General features: G+C 48.4%; 6 protein-coding genes across 6 annotated transcripts; 3 read left to right on the top strand and 3 right to left on the bottom strand.

Annotated features, from left to right (window-relative positions):
• Positions 1-1,921: 1,921 nt before the first annotated feature.
• ONS95_009250 (uncharacterized protein) lies at positions 1,922-3,571 on the top strand (the record flags this gene model as incomplete). Its single annotated transcript, XM_058502829.1, has 4 exons — positions 1,922-1,989; positions 2,044-2,111; positions 2,162-2,242; positions 2,298-3,571. The coding sequence occupies 4 exons, from the start codon at positions 1,922-1,924 to the stop codon at positions 3,569-3,571; spliced, it is 1,491 nt and encodes a 496-aa protein (XP_058361759.1).
• Positions 3,572-7,822: 4,251 nt separating this feature from the next.
• Positions 7,823-8,133, bottom strand: ONS95_009249 (uncharacterized protein; the record flags this gene model as incomplete). Its single annotated transcript, XM_058502828.1, has 3 exons — positions 7,823-7,882; positions 7,934-8,026; positions 8,086-8,133. 3 exons carry the CDS (start codon positions 8,131-8,133, stop codon positions 7,823-7,825), a joined length of 201 nt encoding a protein of 66 aa, XP_058361758.1.
• Positions 8,134-8,770: 637 nt separating this feature from the next.
• On the top strand, positions 8,771-12,300 carry ONS95_009248 (uncharacterized protein; the record flags this gene model as incomplete). The annotated part of the gene is made up of 4 exons (XM_058502827.1): positions 8,771-9,315; positions 9,369-9,448; positions 9,497-9,544; positions 9,602-12,300. 4 exons carry the CDS (start codon positions 8,771-8,773, stop codon positions 12,298-12,300), a joined length of 3,372 nt encoding a protein of 1,123 aa, XP_058361757.1.
• A 2,121-nt stretch (positions 12,301-14,421) lies between these two features.
• On the top strand, positions 14,422-15,827 carry ONS95_009247 (uncharacterized protein; the record flags this gene model as incomplete). The annotated part of the gene is made up of 6 exons (XM_058502826.1): positions 14,422-14,533; positions 14,582-14,851; positions 14,898-15,029; positions 15,086-15,205; positions 15,372-15,497; positions 15,547-15,827. 6 exons carry the CDS (start codon positions 14,422-14,424, stop codon positions 15,825-15,827), a joined length of 1,041 nt encoding a protein of 346 aa, XP_058361756.1.
• A 3,166-nt stretch (positions 15,828-18,993) lies between these two features.
• ONS95_009246 (uncharacterized protein) lies at positions 18,994-20,699 on the bottom strand (the record flags this gene model as incomplete). Its single annotated transcript, XM_058502825.1, has 2 exons — positions 18,994-20,518; positions 20,635-20,699. 2 exons carry the CDS (start codon positions 20,697-20,699, stop codon positions 18,994-18,996), a joined length of 1,590 nt encoding a protein of 529 aa, XP_058361755.1.
• Positions 20,700-21,800: 1,101 nt separating this feature from the next.
• Positions 21,801-23,111, bottom strand: MPG1 (mannose-1-phosphate guanyltransferase; the record flags this gene model as incomplete). Its single annotated transcript, XM_058502824.1, has 4 exons — positions 21,801-22,697; positions 22,755-22,901; positions 23,007-23,050; positions 23,105-23,111. 4 exons carry the CDS (start codon positions 23,109-23,111, stop codon positions 21,801-21,803), a joined length of 1,095 nt encoding a protein of 364 aa, XP_058361754.1.
• Between the last annotated feature and the right edge of the window lie 2,026 nt (positions 23,112-25,137).

Below are 25,137 nucleotides of genomic sequence, written 5' to 3'. Positions count from 1 at the left end.
TGGCCAGTCTATCTCGCCTGATCTGCTCCGATCTCCTCTTCTCCACGTTGACTGCAACACTGCTCTAGTTCAGCTGCTTACTTGCTTATCGACCTTCGTCTCCTGTTACTGTACGATTAAGTTACTGACTGCATCTGGGCCTCTGCAATTGCTGGTATTCCCAAGTTGAATTCTAATTCTGGAACGAAGATCTACGACGTGCTGGTGTTCGTACTATTTCCGGAACGCTACTCCTACAGAAGTCTTTTCTGGAACAACTGCTACCTCCCCATTGTAACCTCCAGGACGACGAAAGTGTTCCATCTTCGTCATAGTCTCCCCTGCCTCCCTACTTCCGGCCCAATCAGCAAGTACACAGCTCAATATACACAGCACTTTGCCCGGACTACTCGACACTGCAATTTAGGAGATATTTTACCTGTCGTGTGTTCGAAGCTTCGCTGGAATCTGGCTCCCTGGCTCTGCGCTTCGCATGTCCTGTACTGGCTGCAACCCGCACACTACCTAGGTATCCCACACTCCTCTTGCCTACCTACTGCCTACCATCATTTCTCCTTCAGAACCCGCGCCGAGAATAAGCAGTTTGCCCTCCACTCAGCACACCGTTGTCCCTTCTGACACAATCTACTTACTCTGTTGCGTTGCGCTGTACTGCGCTCCTTCTGCCACTACCGCTACACTACCACCACCACTACCTGGTCGTATTGCAGTGCAGTCGTCTCGGCTCGTCTCGTCTCGTCTCGTCCAAAGGCTGTTGTCAATTGTCTCTCGTCTACCTGCACCCACGGGCCAGCCATACAACCAGTCAAATCGTCCAGAACACTTGAATTTCCTGCATCACTGCACTGCGCTGCGCTGCGCTGCAAAGCACGTCCTCACGGCCACGATCCGTACGGTACAGTCCTGTACCTACAGGACAATCGACCTCAACCTGGACCTGGACCTCGACTGGACCTCGACTGGACCTCGACTGGACCTCGCTTACTCCTCTGCATCCTCCAGTCTAGCCCTCATAGGATCTCTCTAACCCCCGTACCACACCACCTCACCTCCAGGTCCCACTACCTGGCCTACCTCCACCTGAACTCCAAACCACACACCACCTGCAATCCCTTCCAAATCTCTCCACATAACCCCTCCTCAATCTCTATTCTTCCACGCCAAACCGCCTTTAGTGGCCGCTCACTTCATTCTTACGGCTCTGCCCGAATCCGAGACGACTTTCCTCTTGTACATTGTGTCGAAATCAGAGCAACCCTTCCCTTCACTCCTGCTGACTCCTACCGCTGTCAGCCTTGTCGCTCTTGCATCATCCTGGGCACACTTGTCTCGACCTAACCGTGGTTCCATATTGCTATTGCTCTTGCTCTTGCTCTATCAAGGACCGGCACAGACGCTTTCTCGGAGCGTACCGAGAAAGAGCCTCGACTAGCCGAATTCAAAGGTATCTTCAGAACCCTAAGTCCTCAGCGCCTTCCTAACACAAAGCTAATCCCTACCTAAGCTTCGCCGTTCTTCTACTTCGCGCCACTTTCACCTTCAAACGGTGAGAAAGTCAAGGCGCGACCCCGAACCGGGTTTGGCTCTGGAAAGTCAAACGCTGGTCTGGGGTGAGAAGTAGGACCCCGCTAAATATTCTTATGACATCTTGTGGATTATGCAGTAATTCGCCTTTCCCAACATCCAGTCTCCATGCGCACAAATCCACAGAATCTTTACATACAAGAAGCTGTCCAGAACCTTTCCATATCTCTTATGGTAGCATACATCATAACACTCATCCACATACTCAACCAACTTTCACAGAGATCTGTCAAGGCGATCACACTTAGCACACACGATTGAACGTTCACTTCTCGATATCCAGGACTCTGCCAGCTTGGTCAACTAGACATTGAGCTTGAACAAGAACAGAGCTGCAATGTCGACAGTTCAATCTAGCCACCAGTTTGCTGAGGCAATGACCTCTCAGATCCAAGGACTATCGAGGTACACTGCGCAACCAGATCCAAAATTGTCTCCGCTGCTAATGAAGAATGATAGCCACCACTGCGAACTCATTGTACGGCAAGGTCCTGAGAATGCGAGGGTCGCAATTGGTAAAGAGAAGGGTATGTAATCTAGCATTCCCATCAAGGTAGAAGCATCTAACACAGTTCAGACCGGAAACCAGTCGACCCCCCGCCGATTATACAGCTAAAGATATCGCCACAAGTAGATGCAGCCCAAAACTTTTTACAAAGTGTGCCATTCTTCTTGGATCAGGAGGTTTTAAGGCTGACTTCTCTTCCTCACAGGTCCCTACTTCTTCATGTCATGTAGCCTCCTACCCGAATCCGACCATGCGCAGCTTCCGACCGCAGCGGGATCTCTTGGTTCGACACTGGCAGGAACCCTAGTATCGTCTCTCCATCGACTCAAAGACACAGATAACTACGATGGAGCTTTCTTCGTTTTCGGGGATCTTTCTGTCAAGCATGAGGGAAGATTCCGACTCCAGTTCACTCTCTATGAGATGCGCGGGGATGCATGCTCCTATATAAAATCAGTCACGTCCCAGTCCTTCCCAGTCCATTCGACGAAGAACTTCCCGGGAATGTCAGAGTCGACGTTTCTCACTCGGTCTTTTAGCGATCAAGGTGTGCGATTGAGATTGCGAAAGGAACCTCGAACTTTACTCCGGAAACGGGGACCAGCCCATGACGACTACGAACCACGTCATTACAGACAGGGGAATCGCCAGCAAAGTACAGGAGGAGATCGTCAGAGTCAAGCTCCTTCCGAATCTCAAGAGCCAGCCAGACGAGATCACAACGATCAAGGTGATTATACAGAAGCACAGACCTCTTGGAGCCATCGACCGAACCCTCCTTCACGACACTACTCGCAGCACTCTACTACATCGTTCACAGATGCAAGTAGTCACTCCTATGATGACTATCAGATTTCAAAACGTCCTCGAACAGGTTCCGATCAAAGCCAATCATCGTCAGCCTTTGGCGTACAGGTTCATCCAAGCACATTGGACACCACTCTTGTTTCGAGACCATTTGCAGACAGCCAGCAGGCGGGTTTCAATCAATATGCAGCAGCTCAGCCTCCAGCATACGGTACCTATAACTACACCCAGTCTCCCCAGTCTGCGACCTCTTCTCGTCCAAGTTACTTTACCGACCGAGTTGGACCGCAGACAGGAAGTACTGGGACACCGTCTCCGTTCGACTCCAGTCTTACTCGTTCTCCACTAGATGGCCACTTTCCGACTCAATCACAGGCGGTACGCTACAATACGCAGCTACCGTTTGGGATTCCACAGCCCCTGTCATTAGCTCCGCGGGCTGATAGTATCCAGCAGATATCTCTTGGTCCAATGTCTCCTGGATATGCTGCAACGAATTATGGAATGCCTCCTCCAATTTCAAGGATGGGTAGCAATCCCGTCTACCCGAGCTTCTCAGCACCGGCCAACATTGGTAGAAGAGAACCCTATCAGGCATTTTCATCACCTGGGTCGAACCCGAACATGTCGGCAGGCAATAACATCGGAAGCGGTCTCTATTCCCAAGGCTAATACGCCGGCTTTCAGCCTGCAGATTTCCTATTCAGAATAGAGTAACGATAAATACGGTCAATTGTACAAGCATGGAATGTGCATAGAATTGGAAGATCAAGATACATAGTTCAAACGGCGTTTGTTTTTTGTGTTGAAAAGTGTTTCACTTCGTGGGAAAGTGTTTACGAGTGGGATTGACACCACAAAATTTCTCTATTTTTTTCATATGTCTTTATGGGAGTATTATACAATCACAGGCGAGATACTCGGGACGCATGGCTTGGATAGCGTTTGGTTTTTGGGCCTTTTTGTGTGAAGCATGTTGGTCTGCTCGGTGATATGGCACAGCACAGCGTGGGCGTTGGGACAGGCATTCATACACCACTACGTTCATCCTTTTAAGCTTCCCTTTGTTCATCCAGCAATATTTTTAGAAAGGAAAAGGGACTTTGTTCACGTGTTCGGTTCGGTATACCCCAGGGGGACTGTTTGGCATTGTATTCTAAAGGGAATTTGTGTCTTTGGCAGGTGCATCGGCGGTCGGTCGGGCGTGGCGTGGTGTGGTAGTTGGGAAATCATATATTAATTCTCCGGACAAGGGCGATGGCAAGAAAGTATTGTTAGACAGCTCATCCGATTCCAGTATCATTAGACTATTTGGAGGCTCCTCTGTAAGAAACATCATCAAATCCTTCCACAGGGTATCCATTATGCAGCCAAGACCAATGTACATGCTCCCAAAATACAACAATGCATAGTGCAGATCGTATGAGAGTATGTCACTACGCCAGAAATACATTCTCAGGTACCCAGCAGTTCGTCTCATCTCACCTCTTCTTGTTCGAGTCGTCCAAAAACATTGCCGGCAGCCTAGCCTCGCCTCGCCTCGCCTCACCAAGTACCTTGGTGCAGTAACCAGCCCCTATTCAGGGGTCAACAAAACAGGACCTAATTTTAACCCTTAACCGAGATTCTGGGGGCGGAGACGGGACAGAGCTACGCAGAGTAGATTTACTGTCCGTACATGATCTGCAATATGACGAAGCGACGATCAAATGGCTGAGAAGATTGTCAGTCTCAGTGGCGAGACAGGCGATTTTTAGCGATGGGCAATGAGGGAGTTCCGGTGGCGGTGGTTTGGATTAATCTACCTATTAGCTATTGAGTGGCGTAGGTATTCAGCGGGCTTCCCATTCTGGGATTTTGGTGGGAATATCAATAGGAGAGCTACAATGGCCTTTGATTTATCAGTTCTGACAGATCTGATGGCGGGGAAAGATTAATATATTTTGTTTCCGAGCAGGTGGATACGCAGGAGGCAGGCAGGCCTGCAGATATTTGATTGTTTTGTTGGCAATGGCTGAGTGCAGCTGTACAAGCTCGACAAGGTACCGTACCGTTCGCGAGCGGATCTTTTTCTGGGATTTCTAAATGTGATTTATTGGGATTTTTTGATTGGATAGAATGTACGTAGGGAGCACATAGAGGCAGCGAAATCCCCGCACATATTTGTGAGATGATTGGTGGTGGTTAAATCGACATGCTATTCATGAAAGATCACGCAGTAATTTACCTGGAGGAGGTGTCTGGGTATCATCGCCAAGCTGACAGCGAAGTGCTTATCCCGCCGTATCTTGCATACAGAACGTATTCAAAATAACCCTCAGGACCGGGGGATTAGTGAGACCATGAGTAATTAGTCTCTGTATTTGAGTAGGAGACCGAGTAGTAGACCAATCGAGTGAGTTGTACAGTTGTTCCAACAATTCTTTTTCTAAAGGCCGATTAGCTAGCTGTTCATGAACTGACCCCTGCACTAAATTCAGCAACGCAGCTAGCTGACGCCTACTTGGGTTCCCAATATTCATTTTTTTAATTGCAGGAATAGATGCACAGTGTAGTGCTGAATGATACAAGACAGTTCGAAAACCAGGATTCTGGTTATTCCTACGTAAATGTGGCAAGTTTTCTCATTTTAGAAAGTAGATACCTTGTGAGAATACGCTGTGCTGACTTGTAAGAGTATGTGTTGCGTTAGTCTGTGAGACGTACGATGAGATATCGTGATAAGTATCATGCTGACTGATGTTGCCAATTATGTGCTATGTTCGTACATGTGGTCGTTGTCGGATTTGGCGAACTTCTCGCTTTACTACATACATACCTTAGATATCAAACGTGGGCATGAGCAAGACGAATCAAAAATGCCGCTCTCCTACCGACCAAAACACTCCCTTCCCGCCCTAAAATCATACCTGTCTCACATCTCCTTGCGGACAGCACAAAGACATATCCTCCTGCAGCATGTACCCCAAGGATTTATCCTCAACAGGCTGGGTGACCTACTTCTCAGCACTGCAAACATGCAAGAACGTGAGAAATATCAACAAGCCAATATTACGATCTCACATTTCTACTTGCACTACAGTCGTCGTCATGTAGGAACATTGGATCCGAAAGGCTTGTTCGAGTATCTAGCCCAGAGTAGGGGAATTGCTCATGAGGGTGAGGCCAATCTTGATTTCGGAGAACAAATATCATGAATACCAAGCCCTCATTCACAAACAGAAGGATTGTAACGTTGAGAGGATCAAGAAGTGGGAAGGACGTCAAGCAAGTGACGGACGAGGATGCACGGTCAATGATACGCTCTTTATCACTACGAGGAGGATTTTTCGGTTCACTATCGGGAGTTCAGGCGCTAGAGTTGCGTTGTCAGTGCTTGGAGGCTCCGACGGGATGTTCTCTGGTTGGAATCTTGCTTGCTTTGACGGAAGGAGGTATCTTGTTGATGTTGGACTTGGTGGAATTGGTATGTTTCCAGTTCCGCTTCCTGTATCGACGCATATGCTGCGTATCTCGTGCTGTAGCTCGAGAGAGAACATGTCCAATGACTGATGGAGGCAAATCCAACAGCTCCAATAGAGCTGCACGATGGCAACGCCCTCCCGCGGAATTCAACAAATGGCCGCATCCGTTTGATTTGCACCTCCATCCCTGAATTCACATCCCCATCTTCCACATGTTGGGTCTGAAATATAGACTGGCAGGCAACACCATGTGGGACAACACCTAATGTTTTAGCGAAACGGAAGTTCAGCCGCAAGACATCACAGTCATGAACATCAAGACCACGAAGGACGTGAGGGGGAGCTTCTTCAACTATATATTATTCTGTGGAAGGAATGTATTAGTGTATGGAAAGCTGGTAAGGTTTCTGAATTTGACAAACGGGAAGCTGAAGAGAACGATTTGGGTAAAGGAATTGTTGGTATAGGGGGTGCAGAGTGAGGTTGAAAGGTGGGACCCTGCTGGAGAGAGGGTTTGGGATTGTGCCAGGAGTTGAAGAGAAGATGGGCTTCAGGGAAGAGAAGATGGGCTTCAGGGAAGAGAAGATGGGCTTCAGGGGGCTGGTGACAGAGTTGAGAGTGAAGCCGAACAGAGATCGAAACGTAAGTCTTACTATTCTGAATCAGCTTGGTCTTGCCATACAATGGTCATAGCTCAAAATGCAGGAGCAAGAATCAGCTCAAAAACATAGATGCTGCATTGGCAAAATTCTGCTTTTGGTAACTTGTGGGCATGAGAAACTCGAGGCACCCAAGATGACCATATGATCGTAAGCCAGGTACTGGGGATATCGATTATGGTTGGGGGCTTCACAAGCTCTCTGACAGTTCATGCCGACAAGCAACTCTGTCAGCCACCGCAAGGAAGATTCTGCTGTTATTGCATCAGAAATGACTCAATATTTGGAGATATTTCGATATCTCACAGACACGCTCGATACTCATTGAGAAAGATTCGCCAGATCAGAAAGATGGCACTCTCAATGTTCCTCTCCAGCTGAATGACATCGAGCAGATCATTGCCTCAGGATGCAAGGCCGACACTGCACTAGATAATGGGTGGAGGTATAAGTTTCTGGTGCTTCGCAAGAGAGCCCTGCGACTTGTTTCCGAGTCCCAAAAGGTCGACAGGTTGGCGACTATCCAGAAAACAATATGTATTTCACAGAAAAGCCTGAGTCATGTGAAGCTTTGTGATCATGTTTCTTTCGTTCCGAAGTATGTATGTACAATGCTATGTTTCCAGCCCACTCTACATGATCCGTCTTTCGAGCTGTAGATCCACTTAGCACTACGATTTTTGTGATGAAGGGTTTGATAATACACACTCTCCATGGGTTGTTCAACTCGAAACCTGCAGGCGCCGCTGGGCTGTCTGTTTGTCCTCTCAAGAATCCAGTCAATCTGCGATCGCGATCCATCACTGTATTTGGTTAGTGCTACCGCTCGCGAGTTGGTATAGCTGGAGAAGTCTACTTTGCTATAGATTAATTAGCACACGCCGTGGTGGAGAGGTCGAAGGGTAACTCACTCTGTCCCATTGATCCACCGAATGTCTTCCTCTTTTTCCACCGTTCTGCATATGTCTGATCTTCGACAATCCTGCTCCAGTAACACCGAACATCTGCATCACTCAGTATACACTCCTTGAATGCGCAGAAAGGGCGGGAATGGAGTACGCACGGCAAGCATGATTCCGTAGGGGAGGAGAGCTTCGAAGGGTACGCCCATGGTGGCAGTTCGTAGTTTAATCCTGATGCAACAATTAGCATATGACTGTTGGCTTTGATGCTGTGGAGCAGGTATACCCAATTGCTTGCGTCGTGGGTGGCCGATTGATTTACTTCAACGATGAATTGACGTCGTCCTGAAAGGCTCCCCTTCCCAGCCTGCTTAGTAATGCAACTCGAGACGACAGCAGCAAAGTGACTACCATGAATGCGCTGAAGAATCTAACCATAGCACAATCCCACGAACAGATTTCGACTCAAATCAAACGTAATCTACGCGTCGGAAGACCTCAGGCATCCTAATTTATCGTGTCATTAATTGATTTACCACCGTTGTAGTTACAAATCGCGTCTTTCTACAGGTTCCCCACAGGCACATACCTCTCCACCACCACCAAAACCTCCCCCACAATCAAGATCCGGCCAGGCGGCCTATAGTTGCTGGTGGATTCGATACTTTGTCCCCCAAGGATACCACTCAGTACCGGTCACACATACCTGAAGGGCGTATTAAACCTCAGCCTTCGTAGGCGCATCCCAGAGGACCCCTTGCCACGGTTCTTGCCTCGTGTTTAGACCACGACTCTTCACAAAATCTAAGATAACTACCTGGACGAATGCTGAGAGACCGATAAAAGATGGCGGCAGCGGTCCTCATGGAGGAGGAGCTCCAGCATAGCATGGCGACGTCAGAAGAGGATGCTGAGTTCGAGGAAGATGATGAGCTTGCTGCAGGTACTATGGCAGATGCAGATGCATTTGCAGCCAATAGTCAGCTGCATAATGGAATGCTGGAACAAATAGAGGGAACAGAACCAGAGGAGGAGGAGGCGACTGCGACCGACGAGCTCTCTGATGAGGATGCCGAGGGCGAAGAGGATGACGAAGTGGCAGAATCAGCTATACTGGACGAGGAAGAAAGTGACGAGGACGAGGACGACGAAGAAGATGAAGATGCCGAGGGAGTTGGTGCGGTCAAGATACAACCGAGACACTTGGAAGAGGATGAAGATGTAGTCTCGGGATCCGATGATGAAGATGATGTGAGCGTTGCAAGCGGTGCAAGCGGGGAGGACGACGACGAATCGAAAGATTCGTCAGATGCTGAAGTCGAGGAACGATGGGAGCCTGCTGCCGAAGAAGATGAAGGAGAGGACGAAATAGCGAACCCGAATCGCTGCATGTAAGAAACCCTGTCAAATGCGGACACGGAACATTTGTCTAAGAATTTTATAGATTCTGTCAGCAAGACGAGGAGAATGACCCAAGCGAAGAGTTCGAGTTATACCTAGCTTGCGGTGTCTGTGGTGACAATGGTTTGTTTTGATGAAATGTTATTTGGGACAAGGCTGACAAGGCTGTAGCACATCGGCAATGCGCCCGTACCGCCGGGGCACTCAAGTCAGACGATGGTAAGTCAACATTGGCACAGCGTGACGAGGAAATTTAGATCTCTGACTTTGCACTAGGCGCCTGGTACTGTCCTGATTGCGTGACAAACAATCTTGTCCCGAGCACTGTACCAGAAGAGCCTGAGTCACTTGATCCCGCCGCCAGACGGATATCGAGAGACAGGATCGCAGGGGACCTTCTTCCATCTCAACGAGCCATTAAACCTGACTCGCATTCTGTTTTCAATCAGCTCATTGCGCCGGATGATCCAATGGACGGATCACGCCTGTTGCGCAAGAGGAAAACTTCCTCTGATGCTGATCCAGTTGAAGACACCCCTAGAAGGCGAACCCGTGACAAAGATGCCAGCTCTAGTCAACCCAAAGCGCTAGCAGCAGATGCGCAGTTAACATTGGCTAACGGCGGCATGGATGTTGATTCTGCTGTTGATAAATCCACTATCCTGACCAATGGCTCCAACAGGAAAGTCGAGATCCCAATTAGCCCACGAGCCTCAAGGTCCCTAAGGCCAAAGTCGTCGAAGGCGCCTGTTACCATTCTCGAAAGATTGCCCAAGAGCATCAAGGTGATGTTTAGAGTTGATCCTATTGAACTAGAACACATCACGTCGCAACCTCCAAAGCCGAAGAAGAAAAAGAGTGGTGGCTCGACATCTCGATCTGTAGCTGCAGTGTCTCAATTTGTTCCTTCAAGTTACTCTCAGCCATTTTACTCCCTCCACGACAAAGAGATGGACGAGCTCAAGTCCAAGCCATACGGTGGTATCCTCAAGGAACAAGAAGCAGATACCTCAATGACACTACCGAAACCTGAGCACCGCCGACAATTCGATGAGGCTCGCCAAAAGGCTGAAGAGGACTGGAAAGATCGTGTACAAGCGGCGGCCGAGGCAGCTGCAAAATCCGGCATCAAGAAGGCACGCAAGGTGTCAGGGCCTGCAAGCCAGATTGAATATATCGAATTTGGCGAGTACCAGATCGATATTTGGTACGCCGCTCCATACCCGGAGGAGTACAGCAGAAACAAAGCCTTGTTCATCTGCGAGTTCTGTCTGAAGTATATGGAATCGGACATTGTTGCTTGGAGACACAAGACAAAATGCCCTTGGAAGCATCCGCCCGGCGACGAAATATACAGAGATGGTAAGGTCATGATTTTCGAGGTGGATGGTCGGAAAAACCCCCTTTACTGCCAAAATCTCTGCCTGCTTGCGAAACTATTTCTGGGATCGAAAACGCTCTACTACGACGTCGAGCCATTCCTCTTTTATGTCATGACAGAATATGACGAACTAGGCTGCCATTTCGTTGGCTACTTCTCTAAAGAAAAGAGACCCAGCAGCTTGAATAATGTTTCTTGCATTCTGGTCCTTCCTATTCACCAACGAAAAGGCTACGGACATCTGCTAATGGATTTCTCCTACCTTTTGACAAGAGTGGAAAAGAAAACAGGGTCACCAGAGAAACCTCTGTCTGACATGGGCCTGGTGTCATACCGAAACTACTGGCGACTGGTGCTCTGCTACTACTTCAAGGACTACAAACCACGCGACAAGATACCTAGCATTAGGACAATATCCGATGAACTGGGCTTGACCCCAGACGATGTAATCTCAGCACTGGATGCGATGGGTGCATTGATTCGAGATCCTATTACTGGGACGTATGCCCTAAAGCTCAAGACGGATTACTATCGCGAGGTGATCCGACAGCACGAGGCCAAAGGCTATGCCAAGCTCAATCCAATGGGACTTGTATGGACACCATACATTATGGGGCGGGGGAATGCATCTGCTTTTGATCATGCACCACCTCTGAACACGGTTGCTCCTCGTGACGAAGACGACGACGATGATGAAATTTCGGCGACGAGATTATCGAGTACAAGCAAACGAGACTTCGAAACCTTTGCCAACGGTGATACTGATGCCGTTACTGAGTCGCTTGGGAAACTGTCAACGGAATCTGGCGAGTCCATTAAAGCGGGCACAACAGATACAAATGGTGAAGGATCACAATCAAGGCCCAAGCTTAACGGTATGCCCAAGAAGGTCTCTTATTACGAAGCGTCTGCTGCCATTCCTCCAACACGATTTGAAGTATTTCCACCAATTCCTGGCGCGCGCAACCGCAATACCCCTCGGCCATCGGCATCGCGGCCTACTCCTACCCGAAGTAGGTCAGGACTTTCCTCATCCTCGAGACCAAAGCCCCGGTCACGACCCTCTGGTGGTTCATCTAGACGTACTTCAGCAGCACGACCCCGAAGCAGTACATCTAGGAGGAAGAGTGGGGGAACCGGTAGAGGCCCCGGCCGGTACCCGAAAGGTACTTCAAAGGCTGACTTCAATGGTGCAGACAGCGGTCCCGGTCTACCTCCGAAGCTCTTGAAACAAAGAAGCAGGTTGGGAAACGAGGTACTGCTTGGAGATGAGGAAGGAGAGGAGGACGATAACGAAGATGCTGCTGAGAGCGGAGACGATGTGGATTTGGAGGAAGCAGAAGATGCGGCCGCCCTCGAAACCCCCGCGATGAAGAAACGACGTGATGTCAGTCGAGGTAAAGGATTGGGGAAACCAATACTTGATGCCAGGGGAAAGTCAAAGGGAAAAGGTTTGGGAAAGCCTATTTTACCAGGTAAAGGAAAAGGGAAAGGGAGGGGCAAGATGCCGCTCGATGATGACGATGAAGTCATGGAAGATGCACCAGCCATCTCAACAGAGATGGAGTTGGATGCTGAAGGGGAAGATGAGTGATTAAAGATTTCACTTACTAATTGTATGGTTTATGGCGGGAAGGGTCAAATCAAGGCGACTATGGCGTTGGGGCGGGTTGTGAGTCTGTTCATTGAAGCGATGAGCACGCTTGGGGCATTCGGCGCGTGAGGAACTCAATAGGAGCGGTCCATGGAAATTTCTGGTTGATATATGTACAAGTACAGGTCGCAGGGTCATGAACCTCTCATTGATACCACCTGAGCAATGCATGTTTCGTCTGTTTCATACATTCACAAATCTCCCTATGCAAGCCCAGACGTCATAGCAGCCACACTCAGAGTAAGTTCAGACTCGCCTCTACAGTCAAGACCACATGGTAGCACAGACAGTGCCTGACATATGCTCAGGAGGCGAGCTAAATCCACACAACAACAGTCCACAGTTGCAAGCACAGGCGAAAACAGCTAGAGGAGCAACTCTAACCTCGCTGTGATCTCCAGTGAGCAACGAAGATTGTGCCGCTGGACCGAGTCATCTGCGGAAGGAACTCTTGCGGCACATACTAGGATGATCCCGAGCTAAATTTAGATTTTTGGAAAATTGCTTGTTCAGGCGTTTGCACGCCACCTCTGTTGGTTTTGCGCATCATCGAAGTATTCCTGTCAAAGGGAAAGGGGTTGTCGACTCCACCTGACTCAAAAATGTTTGAAGCAGCTTAAGCGAGGAAGTACAGACGAGTTGCTCTTGGCCAACAGCAAACCTTGCAGTCTCTGACGCTTCTAAGATCGCCCATACAAGCCATGGCCTTTTGGCCTGTGGTGTACATTCCATGTTCTCAATATCTAGACTGAATCAGCAGCAGTGGGAGCAGCGTCGGTTGAAGGGAGATCACTTCGGTACTCTGGACTCCAACTAGTAGGTGCTGCTACGAGATGGTATGTCGAGGCGAGCAACGACAACGAATCTCGGCCAAGTCCTTGTTAAAATCAACACATCAAATGGGGCGATCTGACCTCCCCAGCCAGGAAATCTTGGAAGGTCTCTGCGCGATGTCCAGGATGGGAGCATAGGTCCGATGCTCGTCGTGTACAATACTCGATTGCACATACCGCCTTGCTTCCCTAGCAGGATTATGATGTTAGCATCACAAATAATGTTCTGTTCCAATCCTGCGATGTCCATTACAACAATTATCAAAAACATGGACAGCTTACAGTTCCTGACAAGCTTCCTAATTGTGTTACAGAGAAATGCTTAGTGGATTGATGGATTGCAATATGCACAAGGCTGTGAGGTACAGACAGACATCAGTCCTCCACTCTCAACACTTGCCACGAATGGGAAGAAATGAACTGCCTGATCAGTTTCCACTCCTTGAGCCTATTCTTTCCACAATTAATTTGTCTTCGGCGCCTCCCACCTCATGCCTGTCAGTGCAGGGGACTGGATGCAAGTTACCGGCTTTCCCTTTCTGGCAAAACCCACTCGTTTAAAACACGTCAAAGCGAAGTTAGAAACAACGCGCTCTCACGCTTCCTCCTGCCACCCCATCGAGCCCATCATCAAGTTTCACTCTCGTTGGTTCTGGCCTGATGATTGAGCAGTCGAACGCATATCAGAACACTGGGCAGCGGGTCAAACGCTACACTGTGTCGCGAGGACTTGCTCCCTATCCTGCACTGGCTAGGTTACCTTGCACCGTAGTGGCTGCTCGAACCTGACTGTGGATCCCATCTTGCATGCAGAAGTCTTCGCCAGCCATTGCGATCTGCCATCCGATGATCTGATTGACGTGAGCATGGCATTTAAGCATAGCCTACTTACCCTGCGAATTGTTTCTGGCTGTTTCCAGTGAGTGGGCATATCTCGAAGTGGTCTGTCTTGGCGATAACAATCCCAAGTCCCACCCATCTTGCAACGAGCGTTGTAGGACGGTGTTTGCTCGGTATCCACAATGGAGCCGTTGTCAGTTTATTCTAGTTGTTATTGCGAGTTGTTTAAAAGTCCTTCTGCGGCCTCTTTGCAGTCTCTTGCTTGTCACTCCATTCTTCGTTCGATAATTCTATTCTTTGCTTTACAGGATCCGGGCGATTCATTACTTCTTAACTTTCATCCACTCTTTCAAAGTTTCGTGCAGGACACTATTTAAATATCTTCATCATGATTTCCTCGATCGTCTACACTGCGGCTCTCCTATCCTTGGTCAACGCTCACGGTGCTATCCTCAGTGCTCAAGGTGAAGCTGGATCTCCAGCAAGCGTAGGGTTCCAAGGTAAAGCCTAACTCAGTGAGCCATGCCACGGTGCTAATATTTTCTAAGTCAACGATGCTATCGCACGAAACTGCACAAGCATCAGTCCATGTCAACAAGATACCACGATCATTCGAGACGCTGAGATCAAGGCCAACATTGTTAACGAATGCGGCCGAACGGAATTGACTGGCAACATTGATATCGGAGAGAATACCGAGAATGCTCTCGCAGCAAACCAAGTAACCTCTGTCAAGGCCGGCACAGAGATGACTGTGACTATCCACCAGGTCAATGCTGATGGTGCTGGACCATATGCATGCGATTTGGAGGAGACTGGTAAGTGAAGGATAATACTGCCAATAGCCTATGCTAATCTCGCTAGGTAATACTGGTGTCTTCACTCAAAACCTGACCGTTACCAACAACGTTCCCGGTGTCAACGGCTTCTCCCAGGCGAAGACCCAGGACTTCAATATCACCGTCACTATGCCCGACTCCATGAACTGCATTGGAGGTGAGAACAACATGCATTCATGAAAGAGTATCCTGGCTGACAAATGCCTACTATAGGCTCTACCGGAAACATCTGCACAGTCCGATGCCGAAACAACGCTCAAGCAGGTCCCTTCGGAGGATGCTTCGCTGTTCAACAGACCGACGTCACCCCCAACGAGAACTCTGCCAACACCAGTACGTAATCCCCCGAGGTTATTGTCCATGTTCTCTGGGTGTGAGCAAGCTTCTTGCTCTGTAAATATGTTTCAATTAGACAAAGCATTAATCGAAACCCATTGACATATCTCGTTTGCCTTTGCTTGACACACGGTTATTTACACCCGTGCTGACTGAAAATCAGTTGCTACCGCAGCTACACTCCCAGCTGTTCTTGCTCAAGTCAACCAAGACCAGCTCGATTTCGATGCTGCAAACAAGGCCAACCAAGTTTCGGCGCAAGGAGCTGCAGCTCTCAAGGCCGCAGGAGGTACGAGATCTTGTTGTCTCCCAAGAAGAGTTGTACTAACTTGAACTAGCTGAACTCCCAATTGTCAGCAAGGCAGCTGAAGTTCAGACTCTTTCCAGAGAGAACATCAATGGAGCAGCCGCTACACCAGCTGCTGGAGCTGGAGCCGGAGCTGCGAAGGGCGCCGGAAAAGGAGCTGCCAAGGGTGCTGGAGCAGCAAGTGGTGCAGATGCTGCGACTGCGACCAAGGCCCCAGGTGCCACCAAGGGAAATGGAAATGGCCGCAATCAGAACCAGAACAACAACAATAACAACAACAACAACAAGCGAGCTATCAAATTGACCGTTTAATTGCTGGAGGAGAGAGAGCGCTCTGGTGTATTGATGTTGGGAAATATATGCTTAGAGACATAACGAGGAGGTCACGATGAAATTCTTGTATCAAATGTATGAAATGTGTTATATGGTCGATTTACTTAAACGTTTCCTTGACGATCCGATCTTTCTGGCTTGAGGACTTCAGGTAGGGCGCTCAAATGCTCAGTATCGAAGATGAAGCCATTAATAATTCAAATCAGTCTCCTAATTACCGCTCAAGGGGACTGGACAACACACAACACCAATCGCAAAAACATCCACTATTTCCCCTGAGTCCCATCAGCCCCTTCCCCACCTACTTCCAACCCTCTCAAACACCTCGCCAAGACCTCGCTTCCCAGTCAACTCTCGTGCCGAAGATAGATATTCGGTATATGCTTTCAACACTTCAGCTCCGAAGCTGAAGCATATTGAAACACTACCCTCCATTCCTCGGCTTACGTCACAGCAACGAAAGTCATTAAGATTGTAGTGACAGGCATGGAAAGTCCCTGCCTGTTTAAGCCTTACGGAAGAACAGACGTTCTGAGCTGACGACGACCTGTCGGAGAATTCATGTGTGTTGTGCAGCGTGCAGGGCAGGGGGGAAATGGTGGCTTGTGATCCTGGACTTGAGGGTCCAGGGATGCGAAATAGGAAGGAGGCAGTGTTTCGGGATGTTGGTAGCTGCAAGGCTACGTGCTGATGCTAAGAAGCAATCTGTAGTGGAGGTTCCAAATGTTTTGTGAGCTGTTATGCCTCTGTCCGTTGACGTTGTCTTCGGTTGTTGAACAAGGACATCGAGGCAAGTCAATGCTCCGTGCCCAGTCTTGCTTGTTACCGGTCGGGAAAATCATAGGAGTATATTAACATCCATTCGGAAGTGAAAGTAAATACAAGCATTAAATCTCTGATCATTTGTGCCACGGAAAGTTTTTCCGACAAGATGGTGAGTGTTTTGAAAGCTAAGCGAGTATTTCGCCTCTTCTGTCTGACCCCAGGCTATTCGCAAATCTTATATTGGCAGCACAAAACCTTGCAGTCATTTTTTGAGTTAAAGTTACCTAGACAGTTGTTTTGAACTTTTGCGCTGTCATTTGGATGATCTACTACGGAGTCAAGAACGATTATCTCGCTGGAAGACTGACTTTCCATCGCTGACATGCCCGCCATACATGGAACGCTCTACCTTCCACGCCAATGGATTCGTCTAAGCGCTTCGAGATCCAGGTAATTACTTATTTGTAGATTATGCTTGTCTATAAATTCCATTGCTCTCCTTTAACGTGAGGTTTGGTCAGCCAAACATTTCCTCTTCTCAACACACATGATATCCCAACGAACTTGGAGAACCCATCTCACAATTCCAACATCGCAACACAGCGAAGCATACATATACGATAGAGCCGAACCCGAATGCTGTGCGGAAGTTTGGTCATTTTTGTTCTTTAGATTTAGCGTATAATTTGATACTTCTCAAGTAAATTGTGCGAGTGACAAACGAGACACAATCTCCTAACAGCTGAGGGAGTTCGCGGTCCACTTGTAGCAGGACAAGGAGAAGTCTTCATCTTCCAAGGTCTACCACACGTAGCCTCGACATTGCGGCCTGGTTTCTTGACATTGGCTGAAATTACTTGCCGTTCCAATCGTATAGCTAGCCAAACACTCACAGATTTGGGCAGCAAGGTGATTGATCCCAGGTATCGAACATACGCTTCTTGAGCCCACTAAGTTCCATGATGGCTGACCTGCAGCACATAGAACTGCTCCTGCGTCAACACCTTCAACATGATTCTTCTCGAGTAACGTGTTGGATACCTATCAGTAGTTACAATTGCTCTCCTCATACAGCGTCATCAGTTCGAAGATATAACTCATCGACTCCAGCTTCGCCACTAATTCCTGAATGAACGACCCAGTCCAGCTTGAAGAGCTTGACGACGACGTTAGTTGCAATTTTCAGACGTATAGACAGGTTTCTGGTCCACTAGAGTTTGGGAACGGTGATCTAAAACCAATATTTATGTGCCTCCTAGCAGAAAGCGAGCACATACAACCAGGCATCAACAAAACCTGTAGACATACAGTGCCTGGCAAATCCGAGGAGCGGCTTCTGTTCCTTTCACTCCTGAATTTCGCTATTCCCTGGCAGTTCTTGATATTTTGGTTAGATGGTGTAGCTGAGCAAAACGATACGCGTGGAAAATGCATATACTATATCACATTTCATTTCTGTAGAGAGCTAGATCTTGAATGAGTTGATTGTTGAATATGATTTAAGTGTACGTAGGTATGGCTGGTTCGTCGAAAAATGTGATTTGAGATAGTACGCTTCCCAGTACTTCATCATAAATACAAAAAAGGCATTCTTGAGATCGTCGCGGCTCTAATTTGAGTGTGCTTCAGGTTAAGAGAAACGGGGTAATGCATGGCTCTGATCAGCACGATAGTGTTTCCTCATGCTGCGCCTACTCAGCAGACTTTCAGAAGCATGTAGACGAGTTTTGATCAAGGCCACATCGCAAAATGGCACATGCCGTGCAACGGGTATGGAGTATTATGGACCAGTGATATAGCACTATAAAAAGCCCCTATTCAAAACAAAGCATGATGCAAAACGACTAATACAAAACAATAGAAACGCTACTCACCTCAACCTCACACATCTAGTCGCCAGCTCACCACCTCTCCTCATCTCCACCAGCATGCACTTGTCCTCTCCTTCGCACACATTCGGAACTCGTAGAAACCGAAACATCACTGCTCTCGAAATCACTTGCTGGTGACTGGGGTCCCAGTTAGCATGATTATAGGTGCGTTAAATTGGACCAGAATTTCTTGATGGAGGGAAGAACGTTGCGGGATCGGCGGGTTTAGCTCTGTGTTTAAGAAAGTGGAAGCTGGGGAATAGTGCTTCAGTCAAGAAAGAAACGTTTGTCCTCGTCGATAGGTTTGACTGCCCTTGACATAGGTCAGCGATATCGTTCTAGTCTTAGATTAGCTTATTGGCTTCACGTGATACAGAGGTAACTATTAATATCCTTACATCGAGTAACTCAGCACATATGCCTATCCCATGTAAATATCTGTAGATATCCATCGCTATGCCCTACTTTACAATCAATAGTTACAAGCACGATCAGTCAAGAGACCATTGCTATTTTCTGCCATTGATTCCCAGCACACCCTCCCATTCCTTCCTCATCCCCTCGATCTTTGCCCAAACTTTCGCTCCAGTAACCTCAAACTCCTCTCTCTTCTCTTTTGTCAAGTCAACCGCATCCTTCTTCCTCCCTTTTCTATTCTTGATCTCCGTAGTGTCCTCGATGTCGCCATTCCAACCCCATCCAGGGACCTCAGTCTTCATCACCCGTTCATCTCCACTCGTGTCGGTTGCTGATCCCCACTTTATCTTCTTTAAACCACCTCCTTCGGCAGCATTGAGTTCTTCGGTACCAGTGAGAGTAATCCAGACGGGAGAGACTGCCGCTTTATATGGTATGATAGGATGCCAAGGGCTTCCTATCCATCTTGCGATGTAGAACACCCATGTATAGATGACGACCAGGAAACCAGGGAGTGGCATTATGTCTGACACGAAAATACCTGGATGGGTCACATACATTTCGGGCTTTAATGAAGGTTCACCGTTCTTCGATGATCCCTTCTTTGCCGTTGTGGTTTTCGAGCAGTCAAAGAATGGTGCCGATGGTCGTTGCGTAGCTGGTAGCTTCGAGGTTAAAGCAAGCAAGTCCATAACTCTCTTCGAGCTCTCATATGGCGAGTCGGATTCCAAGCCTTGAATATCGTCGATTGAGAATTTATCATCCACAGCTTCAATAGAACTGACCCAGATAACTTTGCCACAAGTTTTTGCGTTGGGCGATGTGGGTCGTGAGAGGAGGGGCATCAACTCATGGGCGAGAATGTAATGACCAAAAACGTTTGCGCAGAAGACTTCTCCCAGTGGTGGCCCGAGTGATTTCTCTTGATCATCTAGCAACGATTGCTTAGCATCGTCTGTTGAATGTGATGTCCGGACCAGAGCCCCCAAACTCGACTTCTTGTAGATCGGCCACGTAACCGCATCTATCGTGTCGAACAAAACCGTTCTTATTGCTAATGGCCAGTCCAGACCTATCCAGCCACCAATACCAGCACTCAAGATAATAGCATCTAGCCTGGGGATCCGTATCCCGCTCAATCCCCAACCCCACGACCTTTGTGAGCCGATCGATCCGGGCTTCTGGCTGAGCGCCCATCTATCCTGCTCTACATCCGGACTGTAGCTCGCCGTACCAGGCGATCCGTGTGGGAGCTTACCGCCATCCATTGTAGTTGCATCCGGACTCCCAACCGTGCCATTGACCAGCTTGTCCGCCAGAGCATACACACTACGCAGATCACAGAGATCAATTTCTACGCCCAGGAAATGGACTCGCTGTACCATGTCCTCCCATTTGTACTCAATGCCTTGCTCCTTGGCTTTCACTCTCTGCTTCTTTGCGAACGGGGAGCTTTCGACTTGTATTCTGAGGTGGGCGCGCAGACGTGAAATTGTAAATCGGGTCTTCATAGGTGATCTCGTGCAGAGGATGAGGATGAGATGTTTATTCGGGCTGGTTGAGGGAGACGTGAAGAATTCGTCGATGAGGCGGGCTGCAATGGAAAAGCCTAGACCACTGGTAATATATTAGCTCAATTGCATCAAATTCTGGTGATTCAGCGCTGTCGATCCTGAAGGGGAGGATGAAGCTGCTGCAGGACCCCGCTGGATATCGGGCTCTGTACTTCTTACCTGTTTGCGCCAGTAATCAAGGCAAAAAGCTGACCATCGCTCGTCTCCCATGGTGGTAACCCCATTGTGCTGGAAGAGTTACGAAGCTTGTTGCGGCGAGGATATGAATTGTGGTTTAGAAAGGAGGGATGGAGAGATGTGGCGAGTATTATTTACTTTTCTGGGGTAAATTGCAGCTCGGTCCTTCTTCATGGGCTAAGCTTCAATGGGTCGGAAATCTGGTCCTCCACCTGGAGAAGGGCCTTCTCATATTAGACGAGGCGAGTAAAAGATAGAGATATGTAGCAAAGTAAGTAGTACTTTTATACCATACTTGTGTGTGTTGCGTTCAATTGAGGGCCTAGATTAAGTTCTGTTGAGTTGTAAGCTGATGTGGGAAGCACCGAATCCAAAAGTTACCACCTCTGGTTGTCCAGGCTTTTTTCGAGCTGGAGACGCAGTATTTCAAAGGAATGCTCTGCAAATATATTCATTGGCAAGTGTGAGTTTGCTTACAACGAGGCGATCTGGTCTAAATCCTGTGCTGAGCGGAAGTTCAAGGGTTTATTTGTCACTGAAAAGCGATGAAATGAGCCAGAGAAGTCAACAATGGAATCTCAGCTTATTCTTAGTGAGTTGCATATCACTGGCAGGCAAGGATGAATCAGTCGAAGCACGTCTGTTCTGGAAAGATTTATTATCTAAGATTAGAATGCATTTACAAACATAATCATGCCCATCCATCACCCAAGGGCATTTGGGAGAATGAACAAATCCATCAGCCAGCAAAGAGAACAGCCCAAACCAAATCCCTTTCCGTGAAGAAAGCCACTCGCCAAAATAAGATCAAAAACTAAAACGACATGCCCATAGTTCCTTTGATTTTCTGAAGTGCGCTCAAAATTGCATGCATGAAGCCATAGACGCCATCGCATGCAAACAACACGAAATTGTCCCACCAAGACTGCGTTCTTTCTGGCTTGCTTTCTTTCTTCATCCGAAAAACGAAGAGTAGGAGGGGAGAAGATGCTATTGCTCCGAATAACGACCCTCAATAATACTACACAGCCAGGTACCATAAATTGTACTTAGCCGAAAAGCCATGCTCCAGGCGTGGTAGATGCGATTCTAATAGCCGCATTCTTCCGAAACTGGCAGTGGCTGAAACTGTAGATTGTATTGTAGTTTTACATAATAATCGCAGGAACGTCGACGTTGACCTTGATGCTCTTATGTGGCAGGATGCTTCCCCCGTTGACGTAGATCTCGTCGCCGATTGTGACATCGTCTCCCAGTACACTAACGTTCTCCAATCGTGCCCACTTGCCTACGGTGGAGTTCCAGCCGACAATGGTACTCTTGACCCAGGCGTGGTCCTTGATCTTCGATCCTGCGAGAATGACACAACGCTGTAGGCGGACACCATCACCAATGACAGCATCTGGGCCAATGGTAACGTTGGGCCCGATTCTGCAGTTCTTGCCAATCTTCGCGGAGGGGTCAATCAAAACATTGCCGCCGTGTACGTATGGCAAGCTGGAAGAAGCAAGGAGTTTCGAGCTCTTCTTTGTGAGCGAGGAAAGGTAAAGACAGGTTCCAGATAGGAAATCCTTTGGTTGACCAACGTCCATCCAGAAGCCATCCAAGTCGAAAGAATGTAATTGACCATCTGCGCAGATGGCTGGGAAGGTCTCTTGCTCGATAGAGGTAGGGCGCAACTCGATGCGCTTCAGAACGCTTGGGTTCAGGATGTAAATTCCGGCGTTGATACGGTTGCCAACGAATTCAACGGGCTTCTCAACGAATCGGTCAATCCGCGAAGCATGATTAGGCTTGTGAACAACCACACCATATTTCGAGGGCTCCTCGACCTTTGTGACTACAATAGTACCCTCATCGCCATGGCTCTTGTGGAAATCGGCGAGATCTCCAAAGGGGTATTCGCAGATAACATCGGAGTTCAGAACAAAGAATGGGGTATCGTCCTTTCCAAGGATCTCTTCTGCGAGCTTAAGGGGGCCTGCAGTACCAAGGGGTTCTGACTCAATAGAGAAGGTGATTTTGACGTTAAACCGGGATTCGTACTAGGAGCGCAAATTGTCAGTACCTGCTGAAGGTACAAGGGGAGGTGCAACACTCACTTCTGCCAGATGCTTCTCCATAATCTCGGGTCTGTAGTTCACAGCTAGTACGATATCTGTGACGCCAGCTGCTGCCAGAGCTTCAACCTGGTGCAGAATCATAGGCTTGTTGCCGAACTCGACCAATGGCTTGGGGAGGGTGAGGGTCTATTGTTCCGTCAATCATTGAAGGTATTCTGAGGTTCTGGGTGTCTGCGGTAGGCCGTTGACCATCCGAGGATGAAGTTGCTAGCTGGCTAGGGGGTAACGTACGAGAGGGCGCAGACGGGTGCCAAAGCCACCAACGAGAATAAGGGCTACACCAGCAGTTAGCCATATATCCACAGTACAAAGTTCACCCTCGGACTTGCCCTTCATCTTGAGTTGTGCGGAGGTTGATGTTGTGAGAGTGTGCAAGTTCGAAGGGCAGAAAGTACCCCACAGTGACGATTGAAAGTGTTAAGCTTTATTGCGTAACAGGGAGTATCTGCGTTGGTTGCTGGTTTCCTTCAAGTCAAGTTGGACAGTGAGTTACTGTTGTTCAACGAGTGTCGTGGGTGATTGAATTTGTTGTACAGTTTTCTCGAAGTAGAAAATCGAATGGTTGGAAGGAGGATGGGAGGGTCGAGGAGGACACCTGGACTTGGTCTTGGTCCCAAAATATTCTCGCCTAGGTCCCGTCGGCGAGCCCCTTTTCTGCAGTTTAGTGGATCCTAGCTCGACGGAAGGCAAAATTAGATGTGCTTTGATTGCTGCACGAGGCTGAAGGGCTGGCCTCGTAATCTGTTTATTTTCACGTTCTGGATCGATTGAATAATGGGAGTGCTCGGATAATGCTCCGCTTGTTTGGACTGAGAAGTTAGAACTCGACGGTACCTAGACACCGGGGGCAGGTAGGTACAGAACGGTTTCCAGGCAGACCGAGGATGAGGCTACAACGATCGGATATTCATGGCACAATGAGCGCAAGCCACGATCCCACAGCGAGTTCTGATCAGCTGGTACACAGCATCATCATCGTGGGGAGAAAAAGTCTATTTGAAGCGCCTGTTCCTTGTGTGTCAGGCTTGGACGCAATGCGATACGGCATTGTTCTTTTGGCAGACGCGTGGGGTGGTTATCGCCTTGTTTCTTTTCTTGTGATACGATGGAGGGACGCCCTGAACCCCCTCGTATGGCCATCACGAGTGTTGAAAGAAAAGCTCGAAGTGGCTGAGTAGTGAGGGGGGGTGCTTGTACGAGATTGCTTTATTTGCACTCGACGCCACATCCGTCCCGGCGGTCCTCCCAGTCTTCCTGTCCAACCGTTACACAGTCACGGGGAACTTCTATATCAGAGGTATTATCAAACTACCGAGCAACTACCTCATAGGGTATCTCAAGTGCTTTTATTTCATCGTCAGGTCATCATTATCATAAGTCTGATCGTCCATTATGCCCAATGGGTTGCCGGTTACCCAATTTCCTTACCCCTTGATGAGAAAAGAAACTCGTGGGTTGTCATTCCCAAAATGAAAGTAATACTGCCGCCACGCTTGCTAAATGCATCATTCGCGAAGAAGGAGAATCTTCAAGCCGCCGTCACGTTCCAACACACCATATCTGCAACTGCACAATTCGTAGACAGCCTCCGTAAAGACAGTTTGTGGGTCGAGTTGCCTCTGATCTCCAGCGGTAGGTGCTGTTTTCCCCATACCGCAATCATGTCTTGGTGGTTGAAAGGTAGTGGAAGGGAAATCGGTCGTTATCGTCGTCAGTCGTCATTAAGATCGAGTCGTAGAATCGTCAAGCAACGTTTTTATAGCGTTGTCGCTGTTTTGTCTTCGTCGTAATTCGTTGTTGCGTTGCTGCAGGTTTCCCCCAGAACCGAGCAGCATATCGTTGGTGGCCAAGAGGCTCAGCCTGTATGCTCAACAGCTAATTCTTAGCTGCCGGAAGACGTATCAGTTTAGCCCTCTATTCCGATGACGTTGTGGAACTGCTGCTGCTTAAATTGACAGAATGGCTTCGACCACCCCGGCTTCTACGATGTCTACCACCACTCTCATTCGCGGGAAGGCCTTGAACCACACCATTGCGAGCCAGCATACCTCCATTCACAGAGAAGTTACGGCACACCATGAACGCCCGCATAGCTGCGTTCTCCTGAGCCAGCCCATCGGATTCGTATGCTAAGTCCGTCTGGTATTCCCGACCATTGACGAGAACCAAACATGTGAAGCCAGAAGAGCTCCTGTACGTCTCATACAAGGGATCGCGCCAGCCTCGACGACGGCAAAGACCTGCCGAGCTGTCAGTAGTTGCTCCGGTTACAATCATTGTACAAAAATGAAGTCCCAAGAATAGTAAGGAATTGCATAACAAAATGCACTGATGTGCAAACACATTCATTAACATGGTGCAA

Source organism: Cadophora gregata (genome assembly GCF_030347475.1).
Source record: "Cadophora gregata isolate MNR1 chromosome Unknown scaffold_3, whole genome shotgun sequence".
In the NCBI taxonomy this organism is placed as follows: domain Eukaryota; kingdom Fungi; phylum Ascomycota; class Leotiomycetes; order Helotiales; family Ploettnerulaceae; genus Cadophora; species Cadophora gregata.
Note: the sequence above shows the minus strand (reverse complement) of the source record. Positions and strands in the feature narration are given on the sequence as shown.